We start from the raw sequence: 18,732 nt of genomic DNA on the forward strand, positions 1-18,732 counted from the left end.
CACGGTTTCTCGTGTGGTTAACCTCCGTCCTACTAAAAAAAAAAGCCCCCCCCCCCCCAAAAAAAAATAAAGACTAGTGCGTCATACTGGTTTAGACATATTTCTGAAAAAACTGATGTCAACGAGTCTATTCTGAAAACTATTGTAACTAAGGAATCTTTCATTTTACCACCATTTACTTTAACCCTGAGTTTTCATCAATACATTCCAATGCAAACTTCTTTCCTTCAGTAAACCTCAAAAGCCCAGTTATTTTCAGTAACAGTAATGCCATTAAAGAATATAGTTTTGTGTCATTTTGATATTTTGATATTTTAACAACTTGGAAACTATAAATCCTCTTTATTATGTAGATGCAAACACCCTCTCAGCTTTATAAATGATAACAAAACAATAATGTTGAAGGAAGGTGGTGAATGACTTGTTTCTGCTCTGAACTCTTGCTCTTTACTTGCTCTTAGCCTGTCAGCACTTCGTAAATTATTCCAAGAACTGAAATTAAAGCACATTTGGCCTCACTTTTAAAAACATTCAATTTAAAAGAATCTTCACAATATACTAACTTTCAAAAGATTGTACCATATTTTTACTGAAAGGGGTTGCGATGAAGGTAGAAGTCCAGGCTGTTGGAAATCAACACTAGAAAGAAGAAAGTGAAGCTAATGGGACCCAAACGTTCAGCCTTATAATTTCCATTTTCCACATTAGAAACAACAGCACTATATTTAAGACACAAGGAGGATAAGAAGGCAGTGTATTTTTTCCTGTCTGGGTCTACCCAACTGTGTAACTACTCTGAGAATTCAGTGAGAAACAGCAGTATTTTTATCCCAATTGTATCTGTGCAGAAACCTACAGCAGGAGTACAAGAGTAATAAAAAACCTTTCAATGACACAGTTCTTGTTCTGCTATAAATTTAACGTAAGAGCTTTGCCTTGACTGAAGACCATGCTCACGCCACCTCAGTCACTGACAGCTGACATTCACCTACCCCAGCTGAAGTCAATGACTGTCACCTACTAAAAGTGAAGTTAATCCCAAACTCCAGCTAAATATCACACTATTTGGGGATATTTGTGTTGTTGATAATAATTAACTTCTTCAACATGATATTGTAGGATTACTTGCATTTTAAATGCAGCAGCTCTGAGACGTAGATGTACACACGTCCAATGGAAAACATACACGAGCATTTTCTACTGATAAAGCACTAAAAGCAATGAGAGCAAACTAAAGAAGAAAATTAAGACATCACTTTGTCAGATCTTAACAAGAAATGAAGAGACTCAGCAAGAGCGTGCAAGTTCTTTCACGGTGACAACACTGTAAGAAAAGATGAAGAGTTACTGAAACCGCTCAGTGCCACCGCTTGTTGACTTTTTGTAACGACTTGAACTCTGCCAGAATCTCTGGAAATATATTGTTAGCTCTTTCAAAAAGCGTAACTAACGACAATATTTTAACTCGTTTACATTTTTTATTATTATTTATTTTTCTAGTTTATGTAAGAAAGAAGTAATAGGCATTAATGCTATTAAAATATTTTGAAAACCACAAGAAACTATGAAAACCAGGGGCTACGCAGTGCGGTGATGGAGTGTTCCTCAAAGGGCTTTATGTTCATAATCAAACAAGTGACATGACTTTAAAAAAAATACAGAAATTGCCTCTATATGATATGAAGGAACTACTTTACAAATTCTAATATTATCAATCAAATAGTTAAGAGTCTGCAAAGATTGAGAACCACATTGGGTTTATAATCCTAACGTATAGGCTTCATAAAACCAAAAAGCACTTATCCACAACCCCACAGCTAAACTCACTGAGATGGCAACATATATGATTCCTGAGGTAGAAGTTCTATCTAGACTACATAAGCAGCAACAAAAGGAGAAAAATGCATAAAATTTACAATTACACAAAAGATCACTGAAAAAGCGCATCAGTCTCAAAATACGTACATTTTAATTAATTTATCATTGTGCCTAAAACAAGAAAACAAAAACATATTTCCAGTTGTCAAATCATGAATAAAGCAAGAAAAAGCAAGAAAAGAAATGGTAGGTTCCTCTATTCACCAGGCAGTAAGCTGTCAAATCGCCATTCATTTTGTTTACATAATTTTAGGTCTCATTAAGACCTTAATGGAAACAACATGATTTCTTCCCCCACCCAAAGCATGTTTTTTATCCTAATTTCTCTGTAGGCTAGTAAAGACCATATTTTTTTGAGCTAGCGCTGGCATTAAACTAACCACAAAAGAGTCTTGTGAAAGACAGGCAACAATTTTTGAGTCTATTTCATATATTCCCCTCTTTAATCTAGGCCTTTTAATCTTGCCTCAATCTAAAATGATTTCTGGCTGACAAGCGTCTCTGCCGCTTCGAGCAGGGGGTGACTGAAACAGCCATTTCCTAAGACAATCCACTCTCAAAACTCTTCTTCCAGAGCCTTTTCAGTTCTTAGATCACCATCAGAAGGACTACTTTGGTGCGTTGGGAACTGCACTTAGGAATGGTTCTTAGGAACAGGAGTACTGAGGTGACCAGGTGTTCTCTAGGAATAAGGAAACATCACCTTTCCTTTAGTGTCATATTTAGTGCCTTTGCTTTTCCTGTCTTTGGTCCCATCATCTGCTGCCCTCGGCCGCTCTCCTCAGAGCTGGGTATCCTAACGAAGCTCTTAGGAAGCTCCTTCTGCTGCAGAGAGTATTTTGACAGAGACATGGAGGGGTGATGCATGTGGAAAGAACATCTAGTAGTAGAAGCAAGAGCCACGTACAAATATTCTAACAGACACTGATAGAGATATCTAATACGTACCCTTAGCTAAACTCAAAAAAAACCCCAAACCAAATAACCCCCTTAAAAAATCCCCAACCCTCCTAGCTGAAACTTTCTAAATTTTCTAAGTTGTAAAATGTTCAAGCTCCTTCTCTTCTTGTTCCCTAAAACTTCAACCACCTAACAACCCCCATCTCATAATAAAAAGGAGGCTGGAGGTTATGTAGCACTGTGTGAATACTGAGCCAAGCTCCAACACAGGGAAACTTGGTAAAACTTGTTTTTCCTTCTCTCTGTATTTCTCCAATATGCTGCAATTTTACATATTGAATCCAAACCCCTTATTGTTTCAAATATCCTGACTTTAATGGATCTGTGGTTTTGTTGGGGGTTTTTTTGAGTGTGATAAGCTCCTTTTTTTTTTTTTTTTTTTTTTTGCAGTGCCCATTTTGCTTGCTTCATCTCTCTCACTGCGGTACTTTCCTCTCTACTCACTGCTAATCTGGCTTATTTTGGAGAGGTCATCATTGATGTTTTCTGTCCATAAGGACCTCAGTGCTACAGTAATAAAGGAAGCTATAGAGAAAAAAAAATAAGAGGATTGTTTTGGAAAGATATTGCAATAATTTTTGCCCACTGGGAAATAATTTATTTTTTCAACTTCTCTGCTACTTAAAAATTAAATGCCCTCTCAAAGGTAAAAAAAAAAAAAAGAAGGAAAAAAAAAAGTGAATGCATTTCTTTGACAATGCTTGATGGTGAACACACATCCATAGTTTAAAAGTGAAATTATGCAGTGCTTCCACCTATGGATCAGCCATGCAAGTAAACAAATTAAGAAAAAAATTAATCCAAAATTAAAAAGTCTAAGCACAGAGTTATTTTCAGTGAGGACAGCAAATGAATTATAGGCATGCTGGGTTTGAAGTGGGAACTCACCATGGAGCTTTTATGGAAAAACATCCTGCTCCAAACAGGTAAGGTCTTCACGTAAAAGGGGAAAAATGCACAGAAATTAGATGAAAAACTCAATTACCAACAAGTACACTGTATATCATGCTATTAAGATTTATGCAGAAGGTAAACAAAATAAGTTTTTTATAACTGTTCATGATGCCCTGAAAGAGATGTAGACCTCGAATGTACCCGGCGTGCCAGCAGAAGTCCCCCCGGCAGCGGGAGGTGACGGGGCAGACGCCTGGAACACGACAGGTACCATTCCAGTTAGACACACTTTAGGCCTCGTCCTGAAATCTCCTGACAAATCTGAGGCACAAGCAGTCCAGCGCCTTAAACAGACATTAACGTCAAAATTTATAGAGAAATTAGCACCAAGAACAACAAATATGCGGGTGTTCTCCGTGAAACACTGAAGGTCTGAGCGGGGCAGTTTGGCAAATTTACTGAAAGGAGGCAAGTCCTAAGTAAAAGCAACGACAGGTACAAGCACCACCTTCCAGAGAAAGCTACTCAGCCCTTTTCCTAGGACAGAAACACACTATTAAATGAAAAATCTTTCATAACTGTATGACACAGACATCTGATTCCCCGCCTTACAAGATTGCACAGAATGCAGGAAAGAGAACCCAAACTTATTCCAAATGCATTTGATGTTAAAAATCACCTGTTTTAGAGCTTAACATTTTTGACCACTCAAAATTTATCTACACTATGATTTCTTTTTCTTGTTGCTGTTCAAGTATTTTGCACAGCCTAGAGTCTTTAAAGGGGTATCACATAATATTAATTTTAGTGCATTTTTAATGGAGATCTCCCTTGTTCTTTACATCCCCCTTGAAAAAGCCATACTGATATTTGCATGAAATCTGAAAAGAAGGAAGAGGAGGTAAATTCAGAGCTACTCAAGGCTCTTTGATTCTCATTTGGGATGTAACATCACCCACACAATTGCTGAATAATTGATTTTGTAAATGTCAATGTGTCATTTTTCTTTTTGTATTCTGACTCAGCGATAAATTCTGGCTAGTTGAAGCAAGTGAAATATTCTCAGGCGATGAACCAACAGAAAAGGTCCATCATAAAAATATGTATAAAGCACTCAGCCATACGCCTACATAATTAAATGGGTACCAGTCTGATTAAAAAGAATTCTGTGAACAAAATCTGACATGAGCACAACATCAAAGAATGAAGACAAAAACATTCAGGTGAAGGTGCAACTTAAGACATATAGTATTTGACATGCAAATATGTAAAAGTCTCATAAAGAATAGAATATTGTAGAAAAAAAAACCCTATCTTTTTGTTATTAATATAGGCCAAAAAACATATTGAAGATTTTTTAAACTCTGTATAACAGACTAGGCTTAGCTGTTTGTATTTAAATAAACGTTCGGTTAACACTTTGGGGGAGAGAACTCATTTGGTAGAACCAGCTGCCTTTCTAAAGACACATCATCTTGGAATAGTAATAAAACCCAATTAAATTGTACGAAGGGTATGAATTTCATAATATTCTACACAGCCAACACGTTCAGTCTCTTAGTTGAAGACCATTCTAATGGCTCAAGAGATTACCCAAGAGCTATTGCACTGTTTAAATATTTCATGGAAAGCTGTCTTCTACATAACCCATAGCCAATATAATGTAAAGCCTAGAACATCACTGGAGAGTGGTCAAATCTGACTGTGAGCTCAGAATTTCTAAATTATGATCCTGAATGTCTTGGCGAGTACTTTTTTTTTTCCCTCCCGGCCTCAGTTTCTCTCTCTGCAAAGAGCAGGCAACTGACATTTACCTGAACTCAGAACTTTTTAGAAGACAACATAGGCTTTTTTTTTTTTTCCCACAACCTACTTTGTACTTGGAAATTAACAAATTATCTCTATTTTAATTACAAATTGGCCTAGGTAGATAACATGCTCCAATGGAAGGTTTTGTTTGTTTGTTTTTAACATGGATACAAAATCTTGTATCATGGCGCAACGTAATTACACTTTCAAAAACTACAGTTGAGTCTTAATAAAAAGCCTTCAGTGTGAGAGAGACAACTTGTAGCATTTCTTTTACAATGACCATTTTTTCCCCTATGATATTTATATAAGCAATTGTTTTTCACTCTTTCTTCACATAATATGGATGGTATGCTAATTGAGAGAGAGAGAGAATGTACAAATTACAGGATAACCCAACCTTGAAAAGACAGCACCAGATGGCCCCGCTCGGTGACAGCACCGCAGCAATGCCAAGGCAAAAAACTCACTGAGGTTCCCTCTTCTCAGCGCTAGTGAGAAATTCCAAAGGAAAATTATGGATTGAACATGTTTTACGATTCAAAATTCCAACCGAATTTTCTTAATTTCTTAGCTAAGAAAAGTTCTTAGCTCTTTCTGAGTTTTGGCAAATTGAAAACCGAAACATTCTTTGATTTTGTGTTATCGTGTTTAATAAAAACTATTTAAGCTTTTAATAAACCGTGCAATACCCACTTATTCTAATCTTCATTGCTACTTGCTGCCATAGCGAGAATCCTTTCATAAATAGTGACAACTGAACAAAATTTAGTGCAAATAACTGTATTTCATATGAATTACATATCATTACAGTAGTTGCTCTACTACCAAAATGTATTATAAAAGCTAAAGGTGACATAAAACACGTCTGAGAAATCTCTGGCTTCAGCACGCGGAAAGCTGACCTATTGTACTGAAATCTTTAGCTGTACTTTCATTTCTTTCTTGACTTAGTTACTTATGCAGAACAGAGAGAGTTTCACGTTTAAAAACACACTATCTGAATCTTCTGAATGGGAAAAAAGTAAGGTTTATTCCTTTTCCTATAAGGTACATTGGATGTCTGTGTTTTGACAAGACCCAACTAATGCAGGTTACATCCTGGTGTTTCACTAAAGCTATAATGAATTTGAGAATGAAGCATGATACAAATATAATGACCATATCCCTTGAGAAAGTTAAAACAAATGCTCCTGTCAGAGAAGCCAACTTTTACAACAGTTTTTCTTTTGGGGAAGTTTTATTTATCTTTGTTTTTAATCTTTTATTTCCCTCCTTCCTATTACAGCTCATCTGTGTCCCCACATTCTTACAAACTGGAAACTAACTACAACTCATTCCACAAACACAAGGAGCGCTTATAAAGCTATTGCACAAAGCTGTCCTCTAACATATTCTGATTCACTGCCTTTTATAGACGAGCATGAGATGGATCATACAGTTCTTCCCCTTTCAAATCTATAAGCTCTTTGTAAATGAGCAATGAATTAACCCATTTACCAGACTCGAGAAGGAATTCAGCACTACTATTGAAATTTTGAGAGGGAAACTGAGGCACAGATATAGAAAGACTTACTACATCTAGCGCTTTTACTGACTTACATACCTCTAAATCTTTAAAACATAAGATGCTTCCTTCCTCATTAGTGTTAGAGTCCCTTTGGGAAAGCCTGTCTGCTCCTCAGAATGTGCTGATGGTACAAACTACAGGAAAGTGAGTCCATGGGATACACAGGGACAAAAATTAAGTGCTTCATGAAGGTGCGGAAATTACAATGAGAGACTTAAAAAAGGAAGGGAAGGAACAGAGGGCAGGGAACAAGGAGACGATAGGGATGGCAAGAAGGGAGGTAATGCTCTGAGATACTTAGTGCTGAGAATGTAAATCCTATTCAGAATAAAAGAGTTTAATGACTGATCAGAAAAACGTTCCAAAATACACAAGTTTGTATGAAAAAAAAGCAGCTGTGATGAACAGCGCAGGAACGAGACAACTCCAGATTCTGGTCTTTCATTCCCATAGGGCTACAGCAAACACTTTTAAAAAATTTACTGCCATTCCACCTGTCAAGTAAAATGACATGCTTTGCAGCTCTGCTGGAGACAGATGATATTAAGAGCACTGATCAGTCCTTTCAGTACCTGAAAAATATTTTGCTGTCTTGGATACTAGCAGAAAAAAAAAAACCCAACTTGACTTTTTGGTTAATGAAACCTGCAAAACTTAATTAAGCTGTCTAGTATTAAAGAAGCTTCTCGTATGTTAAAAGCAAATAAAACGGACAAAGCCAGAACTGCTAATTATATGGTATTCTTTTGGTTTTGCTTTTTACTTTTAGAAATGTACTGCAGCAGATTAAATTTTTAATTCTTTAAAAGAAGTAGCAACAACAGAAAAGGAATCTGCTTTGAGGGCCACTGAACAGTGACTATAAAATCCAACCCAGAGCGAGTTCGTCTCCTTTTCTGATCACTGCACAATCACAAGGTTAAGCAGCTGCTCCCAAAGAAGAGCCTTGTTTCCTCGGAGCAGTGCTTAAAGGTGCTGACCATGTAGGTGTAAATACATCTGTCTTTTGCCATTTGCAGTAATACACGCCTCCTACACTTCTCCGAGTGAGGCAGATGGTCCCTGTCCTGTCTAAATATTACACTGTACAGACTTACATTGCTATGTGTTTCTAGAAATATGAGGGCAGATGTTAAATATGTTAAACACACGCTTTGCCCCCTGGAGGTTTAAGTTAAGGCTGCTGTCTCAATTTGGTCATTTTAGGCATGCCAGGCTTCTTGGATCCTAGGCATTCCTCTGAAATCCCTGCTTTATAAATACAGCTTTTCATGTTAATTTTGTGTACTTTCATCAAATATTTTGGATGCGGAAGAAATGAAGGAAGCTCTCGGCTTCTCATTACACTTCTACATGGGCTTGGTTGAGAATTATGATCCTCATTCATGAAAACTCTATTTGCACAGCAGGGTGCTTCCCAGGACTGTTGTTTCCCCCCCTTACATAAGCCTGACCAACTATTTTAAATTTAATTAGTTTTTTAAATTACATATAATAATAAGGACAGTTTGTGAATAGTAAAATTTACTTAAACTATTAATATGAACACTGTGAATATGTTTAAGATATTTAAGAAAATTACACAAAATAATAAGGACAGTTTGTGAATACTAAAATTTACTTAAAGAAAACTATTAATAAGAACACTGTGAATATGTTTAAGATATTTAAGACTAAAACATTAAATAAAATAATGCAGATTTATTACATCTGCAATAGATGTAGAAAAGTTTGCTATCACCACAGTATTAAGGAAACAGCCTTTGTAAAGGCCACTGCATCAGCTACTGTTGTAAATCAAGTGCTTTGATTTACCACCATCACCATTGCTCCCATCACCATACTCCCCCTCGGCAGACCCTCAGCTGTTGGTTTTTTTTTCTTTCTATGGCTTGTCCCACCTAGTTTTAAGTCTCTATTCCATTTCTAGGAGTCTACCAACTCAGAATTACATTTCTGTCCTTCTCTGACTGTACACTTTGAGTCACCTTTTTGATGGTTTCTCTTTTTCTGTAACTTCCTGCTCATCTCCATACACATCAGCCTTGCTCTGATCCTTCCTACCTTCCTGTCCCCATCCAAGATCACACCTTCCTGTACTTTCAGATTTCCCTCGATTGCTAGCACAATCTTTTCCCCTCACCTGTGTTTAAATTGTAAGCAGAAAAAAATTGCAAAAATAAGCAACTGAAATCTATGTGTGGAAGAAGTTAAATCACAACATTACCCTCAGACTGTTTCTTTACTCCCGTTTACAATTATCTGTGAAGCTCAGGAACTTATCTGCAGCCAGTTTCTGTGCTCAGGACAATTGTATGTTCATAGCTCATGATTTGGCTCAACAAGCCTAATGAAATTCGTGTTTACAGCAACGAGAGCAGGACTGGATTGTTAGATAGACATAGAGATACACATGTATACATGTGCATACATATGCAAGCTTCAGAACATCACCATGCATACTTAATGCGCTAAACAAAACAGTAGCAGATTTTACAGGATGTCCTGAACACTCAAGCACAGAGATACACATGTACACATGTGCATACATATGTAAGCTTTAGAACATCACCATGCATACTTAATGCACTAAACAAAACAGTAGCAGATTTTTACAGGATGTCCTGAACACTCAAGCACAGAATGTGGGAATTGCTCAGGGAGAGAGGGAATATCCGTGACCTCTCACCTGAAAAATAATTCCCGGTTCACAAAACACAAGGTAAAATTCCCTTCACTATTGGGGTGTGAGCAAGAAACCACTGAAGCAAGCAAGACAGTGCCTGCACCCATTTGCCAAACAGCAGTAAAACGTTATGAACCTGTAGGACTCTCAAGTGTTTTGTCCAACCCCAAATTTGATCTATTTTTCCTAATAATATAAAAGCCATCTGTAAATTATTGCATGAATCAGACTTTTAACTAGAAAATATTCAGGGATTTGAACAACCAAAAAGTGAGAGGGAAAAAATATAATAATCACCCACGAGCTTCATGTATTAATTGCGAAACCTGAAGATTTGTAATTTAGCAAGAGAAAAATATCAACTGTTGAATGGTATCAATTAAGTTAAACTTGTTACAGTTTATGAAGCTCACAAAATCTTCTTAGTAATTATAACATATATATATTTAGTAGCACTTTCCACAGTAACTATTTTGAAGTGCTTTATCATGGCACAGTGAGAAGTACCAAATTGCAGCTGACTCTGGAATGAAAGTCCACACATGAATTTCATAGTACAGAACAGTCACTTCAGAGGAAAAATAAGGTCAAGAAAACAGCAGGATTATGTTCTCTCTTTATGCTCACTCTGCCTCACTGTCTTCCCATGTCTGATAGTCAAAAATCATTTCTGCTTGACAAGTGTGGAAATCAAAATAAACAAACTTTAAAAAAAAAAAAAAAAGAGTAAAACCATAACTTCTTCTGATTGAATACAGCTCTGCTTATGTTTCATACCGATTCCTGGCATGGACCTCTCCTGATGGCAGTGTGCAGTGCTGCCCATGTGGCAGACTGCAAGAAAATGACCCACCCAAATGAAAACTCCTAAATTTTCAGAGATTTGTTTTCAGGTTTCGTTTATTTATCTGACGCTGGTGTTCCTTCCTTGTCTCCTCTTCCCCCCACCCCCTTTCTGTTGCCATTAAATTACATACACTGAAATGAAAATAAAACTAAATATCACTAGTAACACAAATTATTTCCATATTAATTATAAATAACCACGTTAAGAAAGGTTTGTGCAGACACACTTACCCTGTGCGTTTGGTGATGGTCCCTAATGTCATTGGCTGTTTGATCTGAGCAAGAGGCAACACCACGGTCAAACTTGGAAGAGGCAGGAGTCGAGGGTTCCCAGGATTATTGTTTGTGAAGTTGTTGTAAGTGTCTTGGCTGTTCAATTTACCTTGAGATAGAGACGTAATAAAACACATTATTGGAATTTTTTCTTCATTTCTTATTTCTCACAACCGCCTGAAATAAGCCATTGCCAAAAAAAAAAAGAAAAAAGAAATAACAAGTTCCTATTGTAAGCAAAAATATGTATCTAAAAAAAAGCCATCTTCATTTCAGGTAAAAAATAATGGCTAATGGAAGCCGCAAATTTTTATTTTTATATGGGGATAAGGTCCCCTTCCATGGAAAGGAAGTTATCCCTGCTGCTTGCCTCACAGTTTTGTTCACCAAAATGTTTTCGAGTTCAGTTTGAAGAACAAACTCTGGATGCCAATTCTCTATGGAAAAAAAAAAAAAAAAAAAAAAGAAGAATATTCTGGAAGGGAACTATTTTCCTAAAGTACCACATACAGTGTTGGTAATTGAAAGTCCTGAAAAGCTCGCTTTTGTTGTCCCTACGGATAAAGGCACACATAATAGTAATCTGCTGAACTAAGAGCAGAGGAAAGTTACAAGTAACTATACAAAATAAAGCCATGGTAAACTACAGGTAAAAATCAAGAAAGTATCAAAAAAGTAAAAACTTTATATTCCTTCCAAATAAAAAAAAAAAAAAAAAAAAAAACAAAACGTAGGTACTCAAAAAAAGGAAGGGGAAAACATAACAAAAAAATCCCAACAACCCTAAACTTAGCTTATTTCAAAGCGGTCTGGGCTGGATATACGCCCAGTTTAGATACGCTTTCTTACTTTCTGTATCATTCTGTAGTCACAACGTTTCATTCTTCAGTTAGAAAAGGAAACTAGCTACAAATTTCATGGACAGTAAAGAAAGAAATGTGAAGCAACCAAAGAAAGAAGTTAAACAAAAAAGGGGCCAGTCTGTTTATAACAGAATCAAAAGTACTTTAAATAGACAAGCAACCATGAATTAAAAGGTTTAGATCATTAACTTGTTTTTCTGTGTTCCTATAATGCTGTGAAATGCTGGCTTTGTTCTTAATCAAAAGGGAGCCATATTGGGAATTAGGTTCCTAAACAACCGCTGCATTCTACACAGATATTATACAAATCCCAGGCCAAATCCATACAATCTGACTGAAGAGCAGCCACCTTTTTTCAAGGAAGAAAAACAGCACAGAAAAGGGTTTCTCACAGGAAGCTGCCTGAAAAGCTTTAATGGTACTTCAAATGGATTGAAAATAGGAAAAGGAAGGCGGAAAAATCTTAATGAATGTCTCATCATCCTAAAGACACTCAATGCTTCCTTTACCCTTCTTTTAATACTATATAACTGTAAGCTTAGGGGTTTTATTTGTTTTTTCTACAAAGTCCATAGCCCTCTGCATCTTAGAAAAGCACAATAACAAAAATGATGAAATTACAAAGTGTATTTTGTGTTAAGTATCTGGCCTGAACATTGGTCAATACATTTTAAGAGAAATAGCAAGGCTTTAATGAATAACAAGCCTACTGAAGTCTCAGAGAGCAGATTTCATTAATAGCAATTTTCCTGCACCAACTTGGAATAAAAAGAAACAGGAAAGGGAAAAAAAAACCCAGCTCAGTTTTAAATTAAGACCGAGATGCAATTAATTTTTTTTTAAGATTAGTTTCATAATGCATTCTTGGTTCTCATAGAAAGGAGTATAAATAGTTTTCTGCATTATTGTCTAATTAGTTACTGTTGCATGTAATAAAGGCCTCTCTGAAAGTGTTTCTCTCTCCGATATTCACCATGAGCAACTACATGCTACACAGCAAACAGCGACGGTATCTACAGAGGGGGCTCCAAATGTCTGTAATTTGTTTTCTTTTACTTGTTAGGAATATAATGATTAACTATGAACTACTGAACCAAACGACTGTGTTGTAACAGTCCCCCCTCTCTCTCTCTCAAGGCACATTTAATTACTCGGTGCCCTCTGCTCCCAACATCATGTAGTTTTCCATATGCAAAACCGTCAGTGGATTGAATGGGATATTTGCATGCAGAGAAGTGAGGCATTTACAGATGCCCGTCCTACATAAGGATGAGCTGCTTGATTTTCACACAAGTTGAGGAATCCCAAGGCAGTTCAGGAGATTTGGAAAACTGCAAGACTAAGTCACCACTTGGGAGTTTTTGTATCAATTTCAGCAACAACATCCTACAATTTTTTAGGCTCATATATGAGAAAACACAAAGTAAACAAAAAAAAAAATAATAATTAAACTATACAGAGAGAACTGAAAATGTGTACAAGAGATGCTGAATGGGCCCAAAATCCATGATGATGGTTCTTTGAAAAAAACAGTTCGAGTCAAGCATTTAATTTCTAAATGTATAGCTTAATCTGATATACACAAACTTCAATAAAAAAATTAACTAAACCAGAGATCTTAACAGCACAAACATGATAAAAAAATTCAGATACGACCAATGGAAAAGCTGTAAATACCTAAGGTAAATCCCAGTAACTACTGTCTCCCAATCTATATTTTCTACAGCAACACTTAGTTGCTTAACTGCAAATAAATGCCATTAAAAGTGACAAAAGTAAAAAATTAAAAGTTGGAATGCCAAAAAAAGGAGACAAATTATTTTTGACAGTGAAGATTTTCTTGAAAATCTGACTACAATAATATTAAGATGGTGCAGATGCGTAAGGTTAAAGAAACTTCTGCCTAAAAGAAAAAGTAAAATTTTAACTTCCATTTTCACTGAATTATTTTTAGCTATTTTTATGAGGGAAATGTTTTATACTGTTCTATCTTCATTGTACTTTGCCTTAGATTTATCAGAGAGCTACAGGCAGGGCGTCATAACTGCACAGCCCCGGGGGACACAGGAAATGCACTCTAAACTAGGGCTGCTCCTTTCCTAAGCATTCAGCAAAAGCTGAATATATTGTGCATTCTGAATTGCGTCACAACAAAACAGCGCCACACATTATGTTTAATAACTAAGTTTAAAATTCTGTAATTTTATGGTGTGCTGTTGCACCCATCCAGAAATTTGACCAAGTCACCCTCCATCCCTCCAGCCCTTGGGAGAAGGAAACTCCTCCTGCAGCAAACGGGAGCTGTGTGTGCCGCGGCAGGCCAAGAGAGCACAAAGAATGCAGTCAAGCATCAACATTATTTCTACAGCTCGAGCAGTTGTTGATTCACTGTCAAAGGACTAGCAACAAATAAGCCAAAGTTTAAGTCTGCTAGAAATAGCAAGTATTTTTCACACAGCAGAATCCTGTACTCAAGTTACCTTGCCACACGCGGACAGTATATATTCATTCTTGTAAGGAAATGTGTATATTAATAACAAATAAACCCCTGGAATTACAGCTTCAATAGATTAGCTTCACTTAGCACTGGCAATTTAAGTTGAAATACTGACTTGGCTGTATACTGACAGCTACACACAAATCACATCCAATTGACTATTCAAGAAACACTGTCTACTGCAATTAATTTAGAAAAAATTAATCATCATCATCACAGTTTCATGGTAAATGTGCCCTCTCAAGAATCAGTCAGAACATTTTCAGCAGAGCATCCCGAGAGATGGGGCACCTTCCCTTGGTAATGGCCTGGAGCAGGAGCTTAACAGCCCTCAGGACCCCGTGCAAAGCCAGTCCTTTGGGTTGAGTATTTGCCTTTCCACGGGCTGCCACAGAAGAGGTTTTCAGATGACAGTTCAAGAGCTGTGCACAGCATGCATTACAGCCAGTACAGGCTAAGGTTTATTTTCCTCATGTACATCCTGCCATTTGCCTGCACTCCCTCGCCAGCTCAGCCCACACAAAAGGAAGCACTTCCATTATTTTCACTCAATTATTACAGATTCAAGGTCCAAATTCCCAATCACAACTAAGCCCAAGTCAAAAAAACTCCCACAGTTAATCCTAATTCAGCCTTTTAGACTTCCATTGGAGAAAAAGAAATTATGAAGTCCTATGTCTCAATCTCAGCTGTTGATAAATCTCTTACTAATTTTATTAAAGGAACTGCAAAAAGCCGAGGATGTCATGGCTCTAGTACTCTGACAGCAGAAATTTATTTACAAGGGCAGCATTACCGTGGATAATCATTGCCTACTGAGACAGGGAAACCATCGTCAGTCAGCTCTGCCTTCGTACCTCTGCAACAAAACCGCCATCACACACCCACCCAAAGCCTCAGCCACACTTTTCCAGACGTTTTATTCCACAAATACTCAAAGGAAAAATGGATTAAGCCGAGGATAAAAGTGAAGAAAGAAAACAACAATGGGCTTTGTTGTCAGGCGGAGGGAGCGGCTGCCGTGCCGGCCTGCCCAGGGTGTATTCCCGAGGCAGCCATCATTAACGGACTCACTTCCACCGAGGAAAAAAGGGAGGCCTGAAAGTGCCGGACAAAAGAAATCCCAGCAGACAAAGAAAAAACAAATTAAAAGCACCATTATAAAACACAGATGCTATAAGGAAAATAAACTTTTGCAAGATTTACTGGTTTTTGACAAAGCTGGGACATCTGTGGAAAAGACATCAGGAGCAGCTCCCGGTCCGGCCCGGCCGGGCTGGCGGCCCCACGGCCTCACCACAGCCATGGCCGCCTCAGGGCCCGCTCCACGGCCCACGCACCTCCGCCAGCCCAGTGGGAAGCTACCAACAGCCACAATTTTTATTTAAAATCATTGCTAAGCCTATACAATGCTCTCAAGGCCCGAATATGAGATTTAAACTTTCGATCAAATCACACATTTGGAATTTTTTGAGGTATATTTTTTGGATAGGAAAGGCAAGCTACAGTTAGGGGGAAAGGTGCTAGGCTTGTGAGCTTGTAACGCTGCACAGAAAGCATTCAATTGACTGAAAGCAATTAATACAGTAAACTTGTCCTCTTCTGATCAACTAAGGGCCTTGATGAATTCAGGCCGGATTTCAAGTTGGTCAGCATTTGAATGGAGCGCTTCAGGGCACTTCTGTCAGAGACCGTCTTGGAGGAGAGAGGAAGAAAAACATCCTGATTTTTGCAGCTACTAATGACATAAATACACATCAAAATGCAACATGGCAGCTATATTCCCTCCAGCCCCAGGGAGCTCATCTGTGAATACAGCACAGCGTGGCCAGTGTTAGCCAAAGAGACTTTGCTGGATCCTGAAGGAATTCTGCTGACGCAGCCCCACGGACTGCTCCACTGTGACTTTGCCTTTTTTTTTCTGTCCACACATAGCACCACATTATTGCAACCAAATCACCTCTTACCTGGGCTCCAAATCGGTTCTCACCTGGCCTAAACCCAGGTCTAATACATCGGTACCACACGCCGGCAACAGTCTGACCCCATCAGATGGAAAGGGAACCCGGTAATTTCCAACCCAGCTTAAAACAAAAACTACACCCTAACACCTAAACTTATTGCCAAACTGAAATGAAATCATTTGACCCTGTAAGTTTGCCTGGCAGCTTCGATTGCATGCAACATGTCTCCTCAGTCAAGGGTTGTGGGATCCTCTTTTGCCCAGAGGAATCACACCCTGTCAGTGAGCAAGATCAGAGGACTTGGCCCAGAATGTTTTTCTAGTAGGAACATAATGATCATAAAGATTTTAGTTTCTCTATACACTTTACATGAAAAACTAAAGTGGCACCGAGCACCTCTCAGCCTCATAATAAAACGATTCTCTGATCATATTTTTCATTTTCCTTCCATTACTCCAACACAAAAAGCTTAGTAGTGCAGTGTTATTAAAATTCAGATCCCACTCGATTAGCTTTTACATCTTACAGTATTTAACAGACTACACTTCAAAGTGTACCACGTAGTCTACTGACATTAACACTACATATAAACATCTTTAATTTGGTAAATAAAACCGCAGTAACTCGAGGCTATGCAATCACGTGGAGGCTGAGCTGTAAGAAAATGAGCTGTGTTTGGCCATTATTTCTGTTTAGTTTAACACTGAAGATTCCTCAACTAAACATTCACTAATCGTATAATGCAAGGGAAATAAAATCCTTTCTAACTGGCAGAGAGAAAATGGCAGGAAAACCAGAAGTGTCATGGATGTGGGGGTTTATTTTGCTTTGCTTTTGATTCAATACAAAAAGTTTCGTGGATGAGAATGGAAAGCTTCCCAGCTTCGGTTCCAAGACTTTCACCCTCGTTTCTGACCTTTTCTCAGACATGTTCCAGTATAATCTGTAATCTACTGCAGTCGGAAGAGGAAACAGCAGCGCCCTGGTGAGAAACGCTGCCTTGTGACCCGAATAGAGAACCCTGCGGAAGCAATGCTGGCTCGAGAACGCGTTCGGAAGAGCCTGACAGACAAACTCAACAGCATCCCGAGAAACACACTCAACACCACCAGCACTAATTACTGCCAAAGTGGGCTTTTTCTTTCATGTTTTGTTTTATTCAGTCAAATGTGTTTTATCTTGCTTTGTAACACGTTACACATCTTCCTCGAGAAAGTCAGGAAACTAATTATTTTAAGTTAAAGTTACATTGCAATTTCCTTGAATTGTATTCTACCAAATTTAGCCTCATTTCACACCCTAGCCCCCAATATTTCCAATACAATTAGAGCCATTAAAGGAAGAATGTTTTGTATGAGCTACAGCATGTATATGCACACGATCTAGCTACTTAGAGCAAATTTTTCTCTCAGCTAAACTGGTGCAAGTCCAAAACCTATCACTAACTTAATTCCATTGAAATGGATGGGAGAAAATAATGCAGCCGGTTGTTTTCATCATGCTTAAAACCGCTTCATAGTGAACCTTTTGAGACACAGCTGCACTAAATCTCATGATTATCCTAAGAAAGCAGAACTTTCTCTCCATTTGCATCCAGGAAAAGGCATGTGATGGTGACAGGCGAGCTCGGAAGTCAGAATGCTCTGCCGAGACACGCAAGCGCCGGTCCAAGTGTCTCAGCCACTGATGAGACAGAGTCCTCTGCCCTCTCACCCGAGCTCCTTGAACTTCAGCTCTTCCAACTGCTCGGCAGCGTCATCCACTCAAAATCTGAACATGGCCTCGTATTCCTTTCCTCCTTCTGAATTTCCTCTTTCTTCTACTCTTTCCAGTTTCAAAAACTTTGTCCCTCAGTTATAAAGCATCCCACTGATACACAAAAATCACCTCTTGTCCTTGGCAAAGGTTGGAAGAAAGAAGGGACTGCCGTGACCTCTTTGCTGCCTGTTATCTCTACCTGTCCAAACATGGATTATGAAAGAACAGTTCAAACCTCAAGCTCTACCTGGGATTTGAACCTGTCACTTACTTCTACAATTAGTGACATGTGGCTAACCATTTTGCCTACCTCCATGTGTATTTATTCTTTTCCTGCATGGAAAAGAAATTACATTGACAGTCCAGAGGAATCAAAAAGGAAAGGAAGCCACTTTTGCTGGGACAGAGACAGCGTCCCAGGCCCCATGGCACCTCTCAGCAGCAGCTGGGAGAACATCCATAGTGCTGACTGCCATGTGTAAAAAAATCTTCAAAATCTGAAACCAATATCTGCTTCTTCCTATGCCGTTTCCCCTCCTCATTTTGTACAGATACCACTTTGCTGTGCTGAAATTCCTCAAAGAGCTGCGCAGTAAAGGTGGCTTGAATCATTTCCTTAGAAAACAACCCCTCCACCACCACACATACAAGTCTGGCATAATAATCATCTTTCAGGACTTATTTAACTAAAAATATTGTTGATGCAAAGCTCAAGTCCATTTATGGGCAAAACT

The 18,732-nt window shown here is 38.1% G+C and overlaps 1 protein-coding gene across 9 annotated transcripts in view; it reads right to left on the reverse strand.

The window, feature by feature from the left end:
• BCAS3 (breast carcinoma amplified sequence 3) overlaps positions 1–18,732 on the reverse strand; it is a 424,087-nt gene that overhangs the window by 261,656 nt on the left and 143,699 nt on the right. For 7 of the 9 annotated variants that reach the window (XM_014959802.1, XM_014959642.1, XM_014960123.1 and 4 more), the window contains exons 15-16: positions 10,875–11,025; positions 3,727–3,771 (exon numbers count right to left, since the gene is read on the reverse strand). In XM_014959802.1, coding sequence (XP_014815288.1) covers positions 3,727–3,771; positions 10,875–11,025 — 196 coding nt within the window. The remainder of the gene's footprint in view (positions 1–3,726; positions 3,772–10,874; positions 11,026–18,732) is intronic. The other 2 variants (XM_014959877.1, XM_014959720.1) reach the window with 1 other exon arrangement.

Source organism: Calidris pugnax, unplaced genomic scaffold (assembly GCF_001431845.1).
Source record: "Calidris pugnax isolate Ruff unplaced genomic scaffold, ASM143184v1 scaffold45, whole genome shotgun sequence".
In the NCBI taxonomy this organism is placed as follows: domain Eukaryota; kingdom Metazoa; phylum Chordata; class Aves; order Charadriiformes; family Scolopacidae; genus Calidris; species Calidris pugnax.